We start from the raw sequence: 18,263 nt of genomic DNA on the forward strand, positions 1-18,263 counted from the left end.
TTTGCTATTAAAGTGTAAGTGGGTAGGGAGGCCTCCCTGGGAGGGCTCCTAAAATTACTCCTGTGGGAAGAATCTACTTTCCAACCTTGATGAAATATCTTCCTTTGTTCTAATTAATGCCTCCTTTCTAAGGGTGAGTACAAAGTCCTTTGTGCCCTACTTGCCATTTACAGTACATTATTTAAGCTGCAAATGTATTTTCTCAGATCGTTCTCACCATGTTACATTAAGCTGGGAAACCTCCCTGAGTGAGTTATCACTCGGTGCTGTCTGGGCTTCCATGTGACTGTGCCATGGAAGACTGATTCAACCCACCATCAACATAACGGGTTTAAGATTATCTCCCAAACAAGACATCATTCCGAGTCACCTCGCTACCTTTCAGAGAGATCACAGACCCACTCTAGAGGTACACCCTGCCAAGGAGTGCTGAGCGCTTTCTCTCCACAATGTAAAGCCTTGTTCACCATTGCATCCCCAAGGCCTAATGCAGTGCCTGGAACTTCATTTAGCAAGCACTAGCAAATGCCTCCTGAATGAACGATTATTGAGCAAATAACTTTTTCCATTCTCACTTCAATTTGTGATGCGTAGAGCTGGGCCGATTCTGAAGTCTGTTATTCTGAAGACATGGCTATGAAACATGTTCCCTGATCTAAGAAGGTAGGAGGGTAATTCCCCATCCCCAGCATCCCAACACCAGAAATCAATTGCAAAAGGGTCTGACTCATCAACTGTCACTCAAGATCTTCTGGCAATTGTCCAATTACTAAAGACCTTTTCTAAAATATATTTCACATCACATTTCAACACATTATTTTGGTTGTATCACTAAAACTATGGCTTAAACTGTATTGAAATAAAGCTATAATTACCCATTTATCATATTCTTTTGTTGCTCATCCAATAGAAAATAGAGTTAGCTGCCCAGTTTTGATATACTAATTGCCAGTGATACTATGGAAAGTATAATGTTCATGCTGGCACCCAGTGGGCAGCTTTTTAAATGTGAAATTGTCTCATCAAATCTCATTTTGAAATAAGAAAATTAGTTCATACCTCATTTTCAAGGCCCCTGTTCACTCAGTGTATTAAGGCCAGCAAACTTCACTGCTTTGGGATTTAAATGGCATATACTGAACGTCACTTACCCATACGGCTCCTGGGCTCACACTTCAATGACTTAATGCAGTTTGTAATACCAGTTTCTTAAAAGCTCCATACTTTACCCTTAATTATGGTACGATGTTATTCAAAGTCACACTATTAAGAAATCTTTCACTCAACCTAAACTTTATAGAATGCTACTAGCAGCAATCTGCCTCATGAAGGATTTGTGGGGCGCCTAAAAGTGAATTAAAATGATCTCCTAATTGCCCGGTTACTCAGGAATACAGCAGGTGGAACACACAGCTGTGGTCATGGGACGTGTTGGAACTGATCTTATGAGCTCCTCCTCCCCACGTTTATTTTATTATTGATGATTCTAGGATCATAGGTTTAGTAGACATTTGTTAAAAGACTGTGTTACACCTGTGGATAACATAGCCAAGTTACGCTGTTACATTCTCTTCTGTAAGTCATCGCACTTTTCTATTGCCTTGCATAACTTTCTGATGTATAGGTATTTGTCCCCCAAATTAAGGTATTTGAATTCTTCAACTGATATGTGGCATTCTTTCTTTTAAATTTGCTGTTCTGACTCAATTTTTTTCTTCCTTCCATCATATATTCTCTCCATGACAGGAAAATCACCAAGGAATCCAACTGGACATGACATGAAATTCCATAAGGGCCAGAATCCTGTCCACCACTATATCCCTAGCAAGATGTGCTGTATCTAGCACACAGGAGGTATCACTTACTGAATAAGCTTTCTTGAGTGTATGAATGAATGAGCAAACCAGTAAACAAAAGAATTGGTGCTACAAGCCACGGCAGAACAAAAGAAAATAGGATAGACTATCCTTCTAAAATAAAAGGCCTTGAAAGAAGACTGCATGGCGTATTGGATGAAGAGGTTCCTTACTGAAAACATTGAAGATATGCCTGGATTTGCTGTGGGAAGTAACTGAAAGAAGGTATGGGAAAGCTCCATGAAAATGCTTAAGCATTACTCAGAGAGAGTGTCTTGAATATGATGACATCACATTGTGAGTAAAACAGACTAGAGCTGGCAATTACTTTATTGAATTGCAGCAATCACAGAGTCAACCCCAGAGCAGGGGTGCAGTCGATATTTACTGAACGAATTTGTGGCCCTGGTTCAGGCCTCACAGAATGGAGATGGGTGAAGGCCATAGCTGAACTTGGGAATCTGGACAGAAAGCATGTCATGGCACAGAACCTCCAGATACAGAAGCATTCTTTTTCTTGATTTTACTAGTAGATGTTAAACCGATAATACAGAAATTGACACTTAGGTACAAAAGTAAGAGCTTTTCATTTTTCAAAGTTACTAAGGTTAAGGTATATGCCCAGATAAATGAGTATAGGTCACTCTCCTTTGTTTTGTGAATCCTTTCCAAAAATTATTCTAGACTATTCACCATTCCCTGTGTGGTTGAAGTTCAAATCAGAAACTTGAGAAATGGCAATTGGCCAGACAGGGTAGAAATCAAATAAACTGAGCTACATGTGACCTTTTTCCAAATCAGGGCATACATTCCTACATACAACAAAAATTCTGATATTTAGGCATTCTCATTACTTAGTGAGATTTTAGAAAAGACGTTTAACATATAACACAAAGGAATTGTTACATGGTTTTAGTGTACACTGATTTTTCTAGGAATGCATTTACTGTGATAATCAAGGCACAACTGTAAGATTTTTGTTCAAAACTACCAGGAGTTGTCCCCCATTTCAGAAAATCATATCTAATGACAACACTGTTAGCGATGTTGCCAATGTAATGATCTGCATTTGTAGCAGATAGGGTGTTCCACACACAGGTGCAAGCATCTGATAACTTGATTTTATCTTCTAGGATGGTTACACCCAAGCTTTTTACTGAAATACATTTTATTTTATTAAAAACTGCTTTCTTTTTTTTCCGCTTTATATTACAGGCAGAGTACTATATTCATTGTTTAAAAGTATATACACAATGCAGATCATGTTAACTTTGAATTTCCTTTCAGAATAACCAGATAAAAATATTTTTTATAAAAGGGGACACTGAGTCTTGGAGGGTTGAGAAAACCATAATCTCATCCAGCCTTCTTACTCTACAACGAAACTAAGGTTCAGAGAGGTGAAGTAACGTGCTCAAGACCACAAAGCAAGGTGAGGACCAAACTGGACACGGAGTTCTCCTTAGAGCACACTGCGTTGCCTCCAAGTGATGCCCACAGAAATGCACAGAGGGAGGAGAATGAATCGCACCTTTCAGAATGAGCTGATGACCATTAGACCCAAGGGGCAGGGACTGAGGTGGTCTGTCCGTCGTCTCTCCCTCCCAGCACAAGGGACAAGATGCTTTAGAGAAGTTGGGATTTTTTTCACCTTAAAATCCTCACACGCTGGTTTTTGTACTGAGCTTATGCAAACTGAGCTCTGGCCAATTCAGAGCTTGTCTCTAAAAGGCACACGGCGAAAGAAGGCACTCGTAAGGCATCTGTTTAAGGTCGGCTTTAAAGTGAAAAAAAAGCAGAAAGACCATTATCTTGAGAAAGCCATATTCCATTATTATCTTGAACTTTCAACAGTACTTTAGGCTGAAGAAACTAAGGGATATACACTCAATTTAAATCAATAAATGGTGCCCCAGTTCTAGGGCTTGAGTTTAGGTATTCTAGTCAGATGGAGTTCATAGGAGGTCTGAAGTCGTGAACTACTAGGTGGAATGGATAAAGGGCATGTCCCAGTGGCTTTTATTAAAACATTAAAACAGTATGAGACCTTCCCAGAAGATAAACACAAGGTAATTAGCATTTATCTCAAAGCTGGCTTCTAGCCACATCACTGCTCCACATTTATGAAGCAAGAAAATTCTCTCAAGTCAGTAGCTTCAACAGATAGTACTCAACTAAGTCATACAGGGCACTCTCAAAGTAGGAAAAGAGAAGCAAGCCAACAAACTGTATTCTCTTAAATCATCATCTACATTTAGCCTGAAGTCACAGCTACAGCTACGAGTCCACCAACCTGAGATTAGGGCTGTCTTCCAAACCTTAAAGGAAGATTAAAACAACAATATTGTTTTCATGTTAAAGCTAATACCAGCCATTATAATATTCGTGATCAACTTATAAGCTAAAATGACTCATCTTGTCTTTTGGACTCAGCATGGTAAAGATTTTCCACTTTTGTTCACATAGTTGCCATAAAAGGCCTGGTATTTCAGGATGAAAATCCTGAACCTGTGTAATAGACTCTGCTTCGAATGAATATGATCCTAAACACCTATGCAATTGTTTTTTATCAAATTAATGGAATTTGTACCTATAAAATAAAATAAAATGCAATATATCTGAAGTTACAAACATGCTAAGCCAAAACATTTAACTCTCTGTGTGGAGTGATACACAGAATTGCCTTTCACATTATCTTAAATGAGGTCGGAGGCAGACACAGCAGGCAGATGGAGGCACTGGGGAAGCTGACTGTTGCAGATGTACTGTGGCAAAGGAACACGGCTGATGGTTTTAAAACCCTAGGGAGAAAAATAAAGAGTTCATTATTATGGTCATTTTCTCAGAATTTCTTCTGGGAGGACCGAAACGAAAGCAGGGTGGTTAATCTGGGTTTATGTCAATAAGATCTCTCAGTGGGAGGCTGCTCCCATGTCACCCATGGGACCTGCTCAAGTACCATCAGTGAGAAAGCCCAGAAATGAAGAGTGAGGTGGAGGCAAAAGATATTCCCTAGGGAGCAAAACATTCATTTTGCTGCACAATGCTGAGTACTAAAAAGAGCATTAAAAAGCAGAAAACTTGTTCCATCTAAACCATCCCACTTACTGGGCAATACGCATCTTATTGGAGAAGGGCTCCGGCTGCGAGAAATCTGGAAAACAGAAAAGTGTAATGTGAATTACACAGTAGGTGGAGCTCAGAGAATGAATCCTCTTGACCTTTTTTTCCCTAAAACCAGCTAAATAGTTGCTATGAGGCACTTTAGAACTATGATTTTTCTCCCCTAAGGTTGAGCACTGCAATTACTTTCATACTTCCTGAAGGAAATGGGCATTCAATTTAAATTATATTATTAATTAAAAGCTGGCCTCGATGACCTAGTTTTTTGTTGCTTTTTGTTGTTTTTTAGTGGTTGCTAATGACTTTGAGATTGGATGCTCAGTGGCCATATTGAATTCAATGCTTTCTAGAAAATAAAAATTATTATTATTATTATTATTAGCTAATTAAAGCTAAAGTGATCAAATACTCTCTGGCAAATTGTTTATCTGAATTATTTTATGTGTCCAAAATGCTGCCCTATTAGGACAACCAGAAAAGAATCATTTTTCAAATCTCACCTTTGCTTTCACTAAGCAAAAGCCACCACCTATACCTAAAAATCTGTCACAGCTCAGAAATAACTGACTATAAGCATCATTCTTGCTCTGAGCTTTTAAACACTTTAGATAAATAGACACTAATAAACATGGAAGCTGGGGTCGGCCCCGCAGCCAAGCGGTTAAGTTCGCATGTTCCGATTCGGTGGCCCGGGGTTTGCTGGTTTAGATCCCGGGAGCAGATCTAGGCACCACTCATCAGGCTATGGTGTGGCAGCATCCCACATGGAGGGACTAGAATGACCTACAACTAGGATATATACAACTATGCACTGAGGCTTTGGAGAGGGGGAAAAAAAGCAAGAGGAAGATTGGCAACAGATGTTAGTTCAGGGCCTGTCTTCCTTACCAAAAAGCATACCTTAAAAAAAACTCTCAAGATTTCCTTTTTATTGATCTGTCCACTAAATGTGCTATCCTTTCACTTTTACCTACTGTAATTATTTATTCATGAAAAAGGATAATTAAGTTATATTAAAACCTCCAAGAGCAAAAGAACTGTGTGAGATACATGCCTTTTCCATTCTCAGGTCATTTCCTCCACCTGATTATCCCTGCCCAATTTCCCAGCCCATTGAAATTCTGTTAGATCAAAAACCAGTGTCCCCATGAACGCCTTCCTCACCACCAAATCCAGAAGGCATCTCTGCCTCCTCCGATAGCTCTAGCCCTTTGGGCCTCTTTTGTGGACTGCATCGTATACCACATTCAGTTACGTGGTTTAAATCATATTGATCTTCTTATATTGAAACCCATTCAGGGAAGAGACCATGTTTTAGTGATTTTTGTGCCCCCTCCCCGAAATCTCACATTCATCAGATACAGATGGAATGCTTTATAAGGACATTATCAAGTAGGTGTACCAACACCTACTTGAGTAGGTGGAGTAACGATAGATGCTTGCTAAGCTCAGGAAGAAAGGTGGATCTTATTAACTGCAGAGATTTTTATTTTTGTCTTCGGTTTTGTCTTGCTGAGGGGGTTTTAGAAATTTAGAGTAGAGTTGCATTACTACAGGTGATTTCAGAGAAGTGGAGCATTGCCAGATGTGGTTCTCCTTCTCCACTACTCTCCCTGAAACTAGGTTGAACAAACATTTAAAGAATTTTTGTGCAAAGGAACAACAAATTGTAAGCCTATCTGGTGTCCCCATGTCTTGGTCCAGCCCTGTATTCAAAGGCATTGACTAAATATTATTTGTGGAATAAGTGAACAGTGGTAAATCATAATAATGTTTTTAGGGATGTTATCTCCATCATTTTCAGAGATGTTTTTGTTCTTATTTTTTTTCTTTGACAGAAGTGTTAGTAATCCTCTTAAGAACTAACACACAAAGAGATTAATCTTATTCTTCCTACTTTGAAGTTTGGAAGAAAATTAATGCCTGCAATGCCCTTTATATACTATTGAAGTCCAGACCATTTGAGCGATTTCTCCAACAATAAGTCCTGGAGGAACCAGGGACCTGTGCAGAGATCCATTGACTAAGGGTCCCGTCTCCATTCAGAAGACTAACTGATATCTCACAGTCATTTTGATTCAAAGATAAAACTATGAAACAAGTCTAGTATTCTTTCAACTAAGAAAAAACTATTTCTACTTCTTTCTTTCAAAAATGATAAATCCCTTCGCCTAAGGTGGTATAAAAATCAGTTTGGGGTTATTGAAACAGATTCCCTTTCTGCCCATAGACTTGTGATCACCTCTTTTATAGGCAACTCTAGAAGAGAAAAATATTGACTGTAGGATGATTTTATGTAAAGATGATTAGACAGATACATACCGTGCTTAAACCAACATGGCTACGGGGGCAGATGGGACTTAGACTCCTGCTGCGACACCGACTTACAGATCGCACTGAATTCCACTGAAAAGAGAGAGAGAAAAATAGTCCATAGTTTGTGAAAGGTCACATGGCTCAAAACAATATGCACATCCCATAGAACCAGAGGTTTTGCTGATATGATTACACTCGCCCATTACTGGTCATCAGCACAACATACACTCCTGTCACTTCCCATAGCTCCCCAATATTTGACAATAACTTCAGGGTACTTCTCAAATAAAATCCCATTTCAATGAACCATGGGATATTCAAATTCTTGGTGCTAGTAGAAATTTGTTTTGATGAGTAAGCCGTTAGAAATTACATTCAAATTTGCAAGTGTTGGTGAATGCAAGCTCCCCGTGGTGGGCAGGGATTTGTGTGTTTTGTTCATTGCTGAACCTGCAGCACCTAAACACAGTGCTGGGCTCATAAATAACTACTGAATAAGTAAATATTATTGAATGTACTGAGTTAACGAATGAGTGAGTCACCACTGCTGCCCATCTACTCTCTAACTAAATGAATGAATAAGAAGAAAACTATATTCATTATAATGAGATTTCACTATAAAAGCCTTCTTACAAATTTCCCTTCATTCAACTCTTTCTTTTTCCAAGTTCTTCCTTTTAGGGTATTCTCGTTTTGTTTCAGGAGTTTAAGCTTGGGCAAATGTTGGCGATATGCTTGATGGGAGAGAGAGAAATTAAAAGACAATTGCTATTTTTTGTAGAACATAAGAATAGTTGACTGTTTTCTCTCCCTCCCTTCCAAATTGCACTGCAGACAGCCTACAGTAAGAGTTTCTTAACAGAAGGTGATTATTGTAGTGGCAAGGAGCATGTTTTATGAGCTCATTCACTGTAGAACATGTATGTTTGTCAGATCAACAGAACCCAGTTTCTATTGGCTCAACTTTCATAGCATACAATAATTTATAGAGATACTATTAGCTATAGTGGGATGTTTATGGTGCAAAAACTCTTTTCTTAAGTTCCTTTAAAATACACTACTCCCCTTCTCCACTATATGTGTGAAAAGCTGCCATGAAGCACTTCCCCTATTCTGCAGTTCAAAGAGAGAAGGAAGAGAGATCATTCAGATAATGGCTTTGCTCTGGACTGAGGAGCTTCACTTCAGAATTTACTTAGCTCTTTCTAGGACGTCTAAAAACTGCATAACTATACAGAACAGCCAAGCACCCGTGGCCCCCAGTTCCCATACCCCATCCCCACCACAACACACACACCCACCCCTAAGACTCCACTTGGAAGGCTGCCCAATTGTTTAACGAGTTCAAAACATTCTACAACCAATGTCTATGGGAAGCAACCATCCAAAACTTATCGGCTCCTCTCCCCTCACCTCTTCTGCCCTCTTTTTCTCCATCCCGCCCCTCCCTACACATCATACCAAGGAGAGAAAAACAGGGCACATTCATCATTTCCCAAAATGGAGAACTGTCAGTAAAAATTTGTCAGACTGTTTCCTGAAAGTGACTCACTTTTAAACGTTTAGAGTTACAGAGTGTCTCCAATAAGGTGAGCACAAATGGTTTGCCCTTATAATAGCACAATATTTCTAAGATGGAGGTGGCAAATATGACCAGTTCCACCTTATAAATAAAGCGACAAAGAAATTACTGCCTGGAAATTAAGAAGAACTGTGGAAGAATCAGAGAAGAGAATCTGTTCTTTTCCAGCCACTCCCTTTTCTCTCCTTTGTATGAAGTTTTAGCAAACAACCCTTCATGAACTTCTTTTATAGAATCTTTGGGTTTATAAACGTTCTCGAACTTGTGAATCAAACACTTGGGATGAATTGTCACTATGCAAGGCCACCGTACAAAAGCCCCTCTCTTGGTGACAGCTTCTCCCTTCATAATGACATTGTCATTCTCCATGAGAGCAGGCCAGATGTGATACAAGACCAAGGGAGCAGTGAAATCGGAGTCATAGCTGCGACGGTACCTATTTTAAACACACAAAAGAACAAGAAAGACAAATTAAGCAATTATGCAGCATTACTGGCGAAGGGGAGGACGTCAGTGTAAATTTTCACTTCTGATTATTCTCAGATCTAAATAAATATGGATCCTGATTCTGTTATTAAAGAGACAGTTGTGAGCTCTTAGAATAGCAACCAGTGATAACAAGGACCCAGCATGGACTCACTAAGAACAAGTCACGTCAAGCTAATCTTGTTCCTGCTCTTCTCAGGATTACAAGAGGTGCAATTCAGGGAAATGCTAGAGATGAAGACGATCTGAAGTCCCATAGGCTTCCTACAAGATTTCTCGTGCTATATTTGTGGACAAAACAAGAGAAATATAGGTGGATGATTAACTTAAGTAGGTGAATCAGAAACTGGTTCAATGATCATATCCAAAGAGGGGTGATTAATGGGTCAATGAGAACCTGAATGAAGGTGTGAAGGTCTCTCTCTCAATCCTGTGAGAAATCAACATGTTCATCAATAACTTGCATGAAATGTAGAAAAAAATGTTCAAAGGTGGGGAGTGGGTAGGAAAAAAAAAAAAACAGAGGACAGTATCAAAAACTAGCTCAATAGGCTGGAACAATAAGCTGAATCTAATAAGATACTATATAATGTGGACACATATGAGGCCCTGCAGTTGACTCTAAAAAGCATTTAATTGCACAGATAGAGGTGATAAATGGCTTAATCACAGCACAAGTACAAATATAATAGATTTTAGTTGACCTCAAAATGAATCACCAGTGTTATATAGCTGAATAAGACAAAGAAAATCTCCTACAAATTAGCTGAAAATAGAGAACAAGAATAGAAGGGGTGTCAGTGCCTCTAGGCTAGTCAGTTCACAGTACGGGACTACAGTCAGGGTGGACACTTTCCAAAAAGGAATACTCAGAAGACCATGGAGCACAGGCCAAGGAAACCAGTCTATTTGTCAAGAAGTCTCAAACCCCCGTCATATGGAAAAAAACCCGAAGCCAGAAGGCCGGAAAGAAGATTTGAGTAATTGCTCTCAAATGTGTGAAAGGCTGCCAAGCAAATGCAATCACTATTAGGAACTCCAGTTTCAGCTCCAGTCATCCAGGAGTACAGTGCCCCCAAGAGGCGGCATGATCCTCTGACTAAAGGCAGGTCAGCAGGAGGCCCACCAGAGGTCTGTGAAATGTGCAGATTCCATAAACTAAAATGGGTGAATATTTCTGAGGGGTACGATGCATCTTGTAAAGGAAAAGGAATAAAAGAAGAGGGGTGAAGATGATATGTTCTGTGAGAGAATAAAAAAGACCCAACTGCAGTGTAATGTTCTAATATCCAGCTCTTCCATGAGTGGATGCACGCTGGGAGCAGTGATCTGAAGAAAACTAGACATGGAAATGGCAAGAAAATATGATATTTTATAAGGCAATTGGAAATGCCATCATTGTGATTTCATAAGCAAAGAAAGGTATGTGGCCTCTGTCATCAACAAGCTCACAGGGATAATGGGCTATCACCAACCCATAGCTGTACAGCCTGAAGAAAGACCCAGACAGAGCTAACATTTCCTGGATTCTCACTACATGCCAGGGAGCATCCTAACCGCTTTATCTGAATGATCTCAACTAACCTTCTACAGCCCCAGGAGGTAGGTACCATTATTTCCCTCTTTTGACAGAGAAGAAACTAAGGAACAGAAAAGTTACGTAACATGCCCAAGATGGTACAGCTAATTGGTGGTGGAGCCGGGATTTGAACCCTGGCAGCTTGACACCAGAGCCTCCATTCTTAGCCACTACCTTGGCCTCCTCCCAGATGATCTCCAACTACATCATAAGATCTCATAAAGTTTCAGTAAAATGTTCTAAATTAATTTAATTTCTTCTAATTTATAAAGGAAATATTTACCACGTAAAAGTTGGTAGAAATTGAATGGTCCTCGATAAAAGAATCTAGAGCAGTCACTCTCAAATGTTAGTGTGCATGAGAAACACCTGAGTGCTTGTTCAATTGCAGATTCCTGAGCCCCACTCCAGACCTACCACATAAAATATCATGGCATGTGATCCGGAAATCTGCATTTTTTAACAAATATCTTGAGTAATTCTAATGCAAGTGATCCATACCCCACACTTTGAGAAACCTGGCCTAAATAAGGCAATAAAAACCAATAAAAGCAAAAAAACTAAAAAACCAAACAATCCAAATAAAAAATGGGCAGAGGATTTGAATAGACATTTTTCCAGTGAAGACATACAGACAGCCAACAGGTACATGAAAAGATGCTCAGCATCACTAATCATCAGGGAAATGCAAATCACAACCACAAGGAGCTATCACCTCATACCTGTTAGAATGGCTACTATCAAAAAGACGAGACAACAAGTGCTGGTCAGGATATCACAGGGAACCCTCATGCACTGTTGGCGGGAATGTAAAGCAGTGCAGCCACTACAGAAAACAGAAGGCAGCTGCCTCAAAAAATTAAAAATAGAGCTACCGTATGATCCAGCAATTCCTATTCTGGGAATTTATCCGAAGAAAACAAAAGCATTAATTGGAAAAGATACATGCATTCCATGTTCACTGCAGCATTATTTACAATAGCCAAGATATGGAAACAACCTCAGTGTCCATCAATGGAGGAACGGATAAAGAAGTTGCGGTATACACATACAATGGAATATTAGCCATAAAAAGAAATGAAATCTTGCCAGTTGCCACAACATGGATGGACCTTGAGGGCATTACGCTAAGTGAATTAAGTCAAACAGAGAAAGACAAATACCATATGATCCTATTTATCTGTGAAAACTAAAAAAAAACAAAGAAACAAACAAAAACCAAGCTCATAGATTCAGAACACAGATTGGTGGTTGCCAGAGGTGGGGATGGGAGGTGGGCAAAATGGGTTAAGGAGGTCAAAAGGTACAAACTTCCACTTATAAAATAAATAAGTCAGGGATGTAATATACAGCATGATGATTACAATTAATAATACTGTGTTGCATATTTGAAAGTTGCTAAGAAAGCAGATCTTAAAAGCTCTCATCACAAGAAAAAAAACAGATGTTAACTAGACTTGAATCATTGAATCATAGAATCATTATGTTGTACACCTGAAACTAATATGTTACATGTCAATTATATCTCAATAAAAAGAATTTTTTTAACAATAAAAAGTAGTACATGTTTGTATTTATATAGCACCTTTCTTTTAAAATGTTCTGGGCAGGCTCCAGGTACTCACTAGTTCTCCCCAAGATCACTATGTTCCATGGAAATCATAAAATCATCTCCAGATCACATTTGAGTGAGAAGGAAAATGACCAGGAGAGGGCCCTGCCCTGTAGCACAGAGAAGGAGATGGCAGGGCCCGGAGATCAGGCAGTGTTTGCTGACTGCCCTCCGGCACCGCCCCCCCCCCCCCCCAGAGTTCTTTTCCCTAAATTGTTCCCAGGGAAGACAGATAAGATCATTTATTTATAAAGAATCTCTTAGGTTCTGCTCCTGTATCTCTTACTTGCAATCGTTAAAAACTTCTCCATCGGCCCCAAATGCAATATCTAGGGGTGGTTCTAAAGTCTGCATTGCAAAAGCAATGCAACATATCTCCTGGATGAAGTTACTGAGGAGGCAAAAGTCAGCTTCAGGAGGGAATGAAATCTTGGGATTGACATTCATGGCTCGGATCACATCCTGAAAAACAAAAAGATGGCATCACCTTGTTACCAACCTGTGACAAGAAACTCTGACAATCCTAAGGACATTATGACTGATGTGAGGTGGGAAAAGAGTCTGTGAGTGACAACAGTTAAGCAAAAAAAGAGCGCATGTACCAAAAGGAGAAAGGCTCATTAATAGGGAAGGAGAAAAGATAAGAGTACAAATGACACACTAAAGCCCCCCCCAAAAAACAACTAAAGAAAAAACCCTCAGTAGCTTTTATTTATTATTTCTTTATTGTTCTATTCTGGGCAAGTTATACGATGTGCCAAAAAGAACCCTGACTTGTTCATCATATATAATAATAACAATTATAATAGCTTGCTTTTATTGAGAGTTTACTAGGCACCAAATCTTGTGCTAAGCAAATTACCTGCTTTCTTTCATTTAATCCTCTCAAGAACTCTAGGAGGTCATGACCATTGTTGCTCTCATTTAAAAATTAGAAAATTAAAGCAGAGAGAGGTTAAGTAAATGTGCAAAGTCTCACAGCTAGTAAGTGGCAGAGCCAGGAAGCAAATTCACATCTATCTTTCCCAAGGCTCTTAAGCACTAGTGTATCCTATCTTCCAATCTTAAGGGCCCATCTAAAGACTAGAACTATAAAGCTCAGAACGTTTTCCCCCATAAAAGGCCTAAGAAAGAAACAGCCAATCATGACTGGTTCTACAAAGTAAATTGGATGCTGCTCACTTCTACTCTTCCATTACATAGAAGCAATTCTAAGCACTGGATGGATTTCTGAATTATTAGTATTCAATGTAACAACAGCAGCAGCAAACCAGACCCAATAAGAGACCGAACACTTACGTTAACACTGCTTTGGGAATCATATAGATCAAGATGACAAATGATATAATCCGAGACAGCATCCTCAAAGTCATTTGACTCCACATAAGATGGTGTCAGTGATTTTCTCACACGGATCTTGAAATGTCTGAATGCCATTTTAGCTACATGGAATGCCTCCTGCACATCAAAAAAGCAGGAAATTTATTTGGTGGGAGGAGGGGGGTAATGAAGTCCAAAGCAAGGAATGACGAAAGAATGCCCACCAAAAGTTCAACATCATATCGGTCTTCTGATAACTAAACACAGTGGTCAAAACTATTTTTAATCTGGGAGAAAATACTTATCTAAATTTTGAAAAGTATGTAAATACATATATGACTATCCACATTCACTAATTTCAAAACACTTGACCATTGTTCTAGCAATCCTGAGTGTAGGAAACAGGACAGCACAGAGGTTTAGGAAATAAATCATCTGTGGTTACCTAAATACTTGAAAAGTGCCAGTTGATGCTATGATCACACAGCAATATCATATTACTGGTGGAGAAATAAGAGAAAATTATCAATCTAGTGTTTTGTCATACATAGACACATATCAAGTGTCTGGCATGTTTCCTGGAATATATTAATTCAACAAATATTTATTAAATGCCTGTTATATAGTAGACACTGGGAAAACTCAGTTATGCATGAAAAACGTGCTCTGTACTGACAGAACTTTAACCAATTCAGTAATTAACTCTTAGTTATATAAACCAGAGGTTGGCAAACATTTTCCTGTAAAGAGCCAGAGAGTAACTATTTTTGGTTTTGTACGTCACATACTGTCTCTGTCACTTTGTTTTTACAACCATTTAAAAATGTAAAACCATTCTTATAGTCTTAGTTCTTCAGTGATATTTCTCTTAGAAATACAGGCCTGGGCCAGGTATGGCTCACAGGTCAGTTTGCTGATCCTTGATATAAATGAATAAATACAGGACAAAGTTCAGGAGATTCTGATAATTCTGCTCTCATACCATGTTCTGTCTTGTTTTTTTATATTAACTGTCCTTATAATGGACTCAGTATCTCAATATGGTTCCCACTGAATAAATGCATTTGCTTTGGGAATCAAGGATTGTATATGAGCATTTTTTAATCTGCCATACTCAAGCAGCTGCTCAAGTTAGCAGTTTTAGGAACTGCACTTAGTTAAACAAAGAGTTAACACAAAAACAGTCTTCTGATTTTTCTAAGAACAGAAGGAAACAAATGACTACAATAGTATATCCACTGTGTATGGCCCATATAGGAGATTCAGTGCGAATCAACTTTGTATATATACCCATTTGAGATAGACCTGCATTTATGGGTACTTCAACATAAATATTAATATACATGAAGTTACTGATTGTGAAGATGATTCATCCCAAATATCTGTAATGAAAGGAAGGAAGGAAGGAAAGAAGGAAGGGACAAGAGGAAAGAGGGAGAGAAGGACATGGAAAGGACAGGTGGAAATCCCACCCTCCTCAGTGACCTCAGGATCTACCAGTCTTTTTAAGCTGTACTGCTCAGTTTACCAAACCGCTCTCTCGCCGCGGCGCCCACGTTCGCCTGCAGCGCAGCCGCGGGAGCGTCACGTACCACGGTGGCGATGTAGATGATGCGCTGCACGGTCTCGGCTTTGTCGACGCAGCGCCGCAGCAAGCACTGCGCATCCAGGCGGGCCTGGGAATAGGCGTCACTGAAGCGGGACAGGAGGGCAGCCTTGCGCGCAACGCTGGACAGTTTGGCGCGATTTGGGGACGGGCTCCTGATCTTCGCGACCGCGGTGGAGGGGCTGGCGGAGCGGCTGCGGCTGCGGCTCTGACTGCGGCTCTGGCTGCGGCTCTGACTGCGGCTCTGACTACGGCTCTGGCTGCGGCTGTGCGGGGCAGGGCTAGGAGACCGGCTCCTGGTGGACCTGTTGGGAAGCAAGAACCAAGCATCAGGGAAGCGCTCTGCTTCACTTCTCTCTCGTTCCTGGACTCTGCTTCTTCTCCCCACGGAAACTGCAAATACTACCCAGGAGCCATGGGCCCCTGTAGGCCGTGACAGAGGCCACTTCCAGGACCTCCCCGCTAGGCCTGATCGAGGCAGTGTCTCCACCAGGCCTCAAATATGACCACAACCAAGAAACAATACCCTACATTTGCATGGTGAATTCGAATTTATAAAGCACTTGCAGTCACTCAGCACCTCAATTTATCCTTTAAGCAGCTGGGTGAGGCCAGCATTGATCGTTCACCAGTTTACAGACAAGGAATTTAAAGATCAGAAAAGTTAATAGAGCTATCCCAGAGAAACACAGCTAGGAAGATCCAGAGCGAAAGAAGTCAGATTTTCTCTGTTTCTCACCCCAACCTCACATCACATGAGCCTTATGGTATAAAATGAGATGAACACTGGTGGAACAATGAGGAAGAAGATCTGTGTTCTCGCCCCAGCTCCACCAAGTCATAGCAATGGGAACATTTGAAACCATTTCTCCTCTCCAGAGCCTCAGTTTCCACCTACATAATTTTTGCCTATGTTGGGGTGGGGGCGGGGGCTGGAAGATCAAGTGAGCTAATACATGTGATGTACTTGTGAATTGTATAGGGCTATATCAGTGAAACGTATGCTGCTACCAAGCACAGAGTGAATTATCAGACTAGCTAGACTAAAGGAAATGGGGCCCCAAAAAGGGAAGTTTTGTAGTAGAAACTATAGGGCAAAAGGTAGTGCAAAGCTGGGGCTGGCCCCGTGGCCGAGTGGTTAAGTTTGCGCGCTCCGCTGCTGGCAGCCCAGTGTTTCGTTAGTTCGAATCCTGGGCGCGGACATGGCACTGCTCATCAGACCACGCTGAGGCAGAGTCCCACATGCCACAACTAGAAGAACCCACAACGAAGAATACACAACTATGTACCGGGGGGCTTTGGGGAGAAAAAGGAAAAAAAATAAAATCTTTTTAAAAAAAAAAAAGGTAGTGCAAAGCAGACTCTCTAAAGGGGTAAAAAAAAAGCCCTCATTTCCAGTGTTTGCCAATTTCCATGGTGCAACAAATTTATACTCCCACCATAGCCAATTTCAAGCTATCAATGTGACGTCCTTGAACTCGGAGTTAGGCAGAAATACCCAGAATCGGTTCTTGGGAGGCAGTACAAGCTGGCACCAGCACAACACTGGTGGAGTACTTCCAAAAAATGAAAGGTTAAGGTGACATTTAGGGGAATGGGGACCAAAGGTGGGGGTGGCTTTGATCCTCTGAATCAGGGCATGTTGAGGGTAGGAGGGAGTTGTTAGAAAGAACAAGGAAAATGGAGAGATTCCAGAAAGGAACATCCTCCTTTGTCCTCACTTAACGCTGTCAGAATGACCCGTCTTAATGTTCTGTGCATCAGTAGACAGGGATTTCACAAGAACATCTGCATACTCCATCAAACAAAGTGAGCTACAAAACAGAAATGCCCTACAGTACCGTGACAGCTGGGCATCGCTGAAGAGAGGACTCCTAGGCCTCAGAGAACAGGACCCTCATATTATGGAACATTCTTTTGACATGGTGCCACCTCTTGCATTATTGGCCCACTCAAATCTGGTTTTAAGCTAAAGAATTTTCCTTTTGTGTGTCTGTTTCATTCCTTAAGTTTCACTGTTAGCCCAAAATCAATTAGCGCCCAAGTACTGGCAATCCAGGAGGGGTTTTCTCTGTCTGGAAGGGTGCAGTTAGAGAAAACCAACAATTTACAATTCAAGACTTCCCATATTGTTAGGTTTGGGGTTCGGGGTGTCATTTTACTTTTTTTTCCAAGCCAGGCTTTTATTACTAACTCAACAAAAGAAGCTTAAATGGGAAGATCTGTGAGAATTTGTCAGACCTTCCTTGGAGTGCAGATTTTTCCGCAGACAGAGCGGCTATCTCGTCCTTCAGCGTTCGGAGCTGTTTCTCATAATCGGATATCACTTCCATACTCCGCGGGTCTTTGCTCCGCTTTTCAGCACCCCTCGGCTCCGAGCCCCTTGGCTCCGATTTCCTCTGCTCCGAGCGCCTGTGCTCTGAGCTCCTATGCTGTGAGTTTCTATGGCGGGCGTCCTCCTGGGCTTGAAGAGATTTAAGCCTGAAAAGAAAAAAACAATTTTTATTTGAAAAGAAAGAAAGAAAAGAGAGGAAGGAAGGGATGCAAGAAAGATAATAAGCAACAATTGGTATAATTAACAACAGAAGCTAATCTACTTAGTATGCCATTATTGCATCAGAAAACTCTGATGGAAATACATAGGAAGAAACACAAATTAGCAAAGCGCAGAATGCCAGGATCAGGGCGCTACTCCATGTCTGCAGCTTGCATGGAAAAAGGCTCCTGAAGAAAGGATACACATTCACATCCTCTAGCAAAAGCAGAGTGGGCTTCTAGCCATA

The 18,263-nt window shown here is 40.5% G+C and overlaps 1 protein-coding gene across 3 annotated transcripts in view; it reads right to left on the reverse strand.

The window, feature by feature from the left end:
- Nucleotides 1-4,565: 4,565 nt before the first annotated feature.
- LOC124236877 (mitochondria-eating protein-like) overlaps nt 4,566-18,263 on the reverse strand; it is a 42,997-nt gene continuing 29,299 nt past the window's right edge. For 2 of the 3 annotated variants that reach the window (XM_046655823.1, XM_046655822.1), the window contains 8 exons: nt 17,722-17,961; nt 15,467-15,785; nt 13,854-14,012; nt 12,841-13,016; nt 9,190-9,313; nt 7,302-7,385; nt 4,965-5,010; nt 4,566-4,657 (listed from right to left, as the gene is read on the reverse strand). In XM_046655823.1, coding sequence (XP_046511779.1) covers nt 4,650-4,657; nt 4,965-5,010; nt 7,302-7,385; nt 9,190-9,313; nt 12,841-13,016; nt 13,854-14,012; nt 15,467-15,785; nt 17,722-17,961 — 1,156 coding nt within the window. In that variant the 3' untranslated portion in view covers nt 4,566-4,649. Of the gene's footprint in view, nt 4,658-4,964; nt 5,011-7,301; nt 7,386-9,139; nt 9,314-12,840; nt 13,017-13,853; nt 14,013-15,466; nt 15,786-17,721; nt 17,962-18,263 lie in introns of all 3 variants that reach the window. The other variant, XR_006887867.1, reaches the window with a different exon arrangement.

Source organism: Equus quagga, chromosome 3 (genome assembly GCF_021613505.1).
Source record: "Equus quagga isolate Etosha38 chromosome 3, UCLA_HA_Equagga_1.0, whole genome shotgun sequence".
NCBI classification, from domain to species: Eukaryota; Metazoa; Chordata; class Mammalia; order Perissodactyla; family Equidae; genus Equus; species Equus quagga.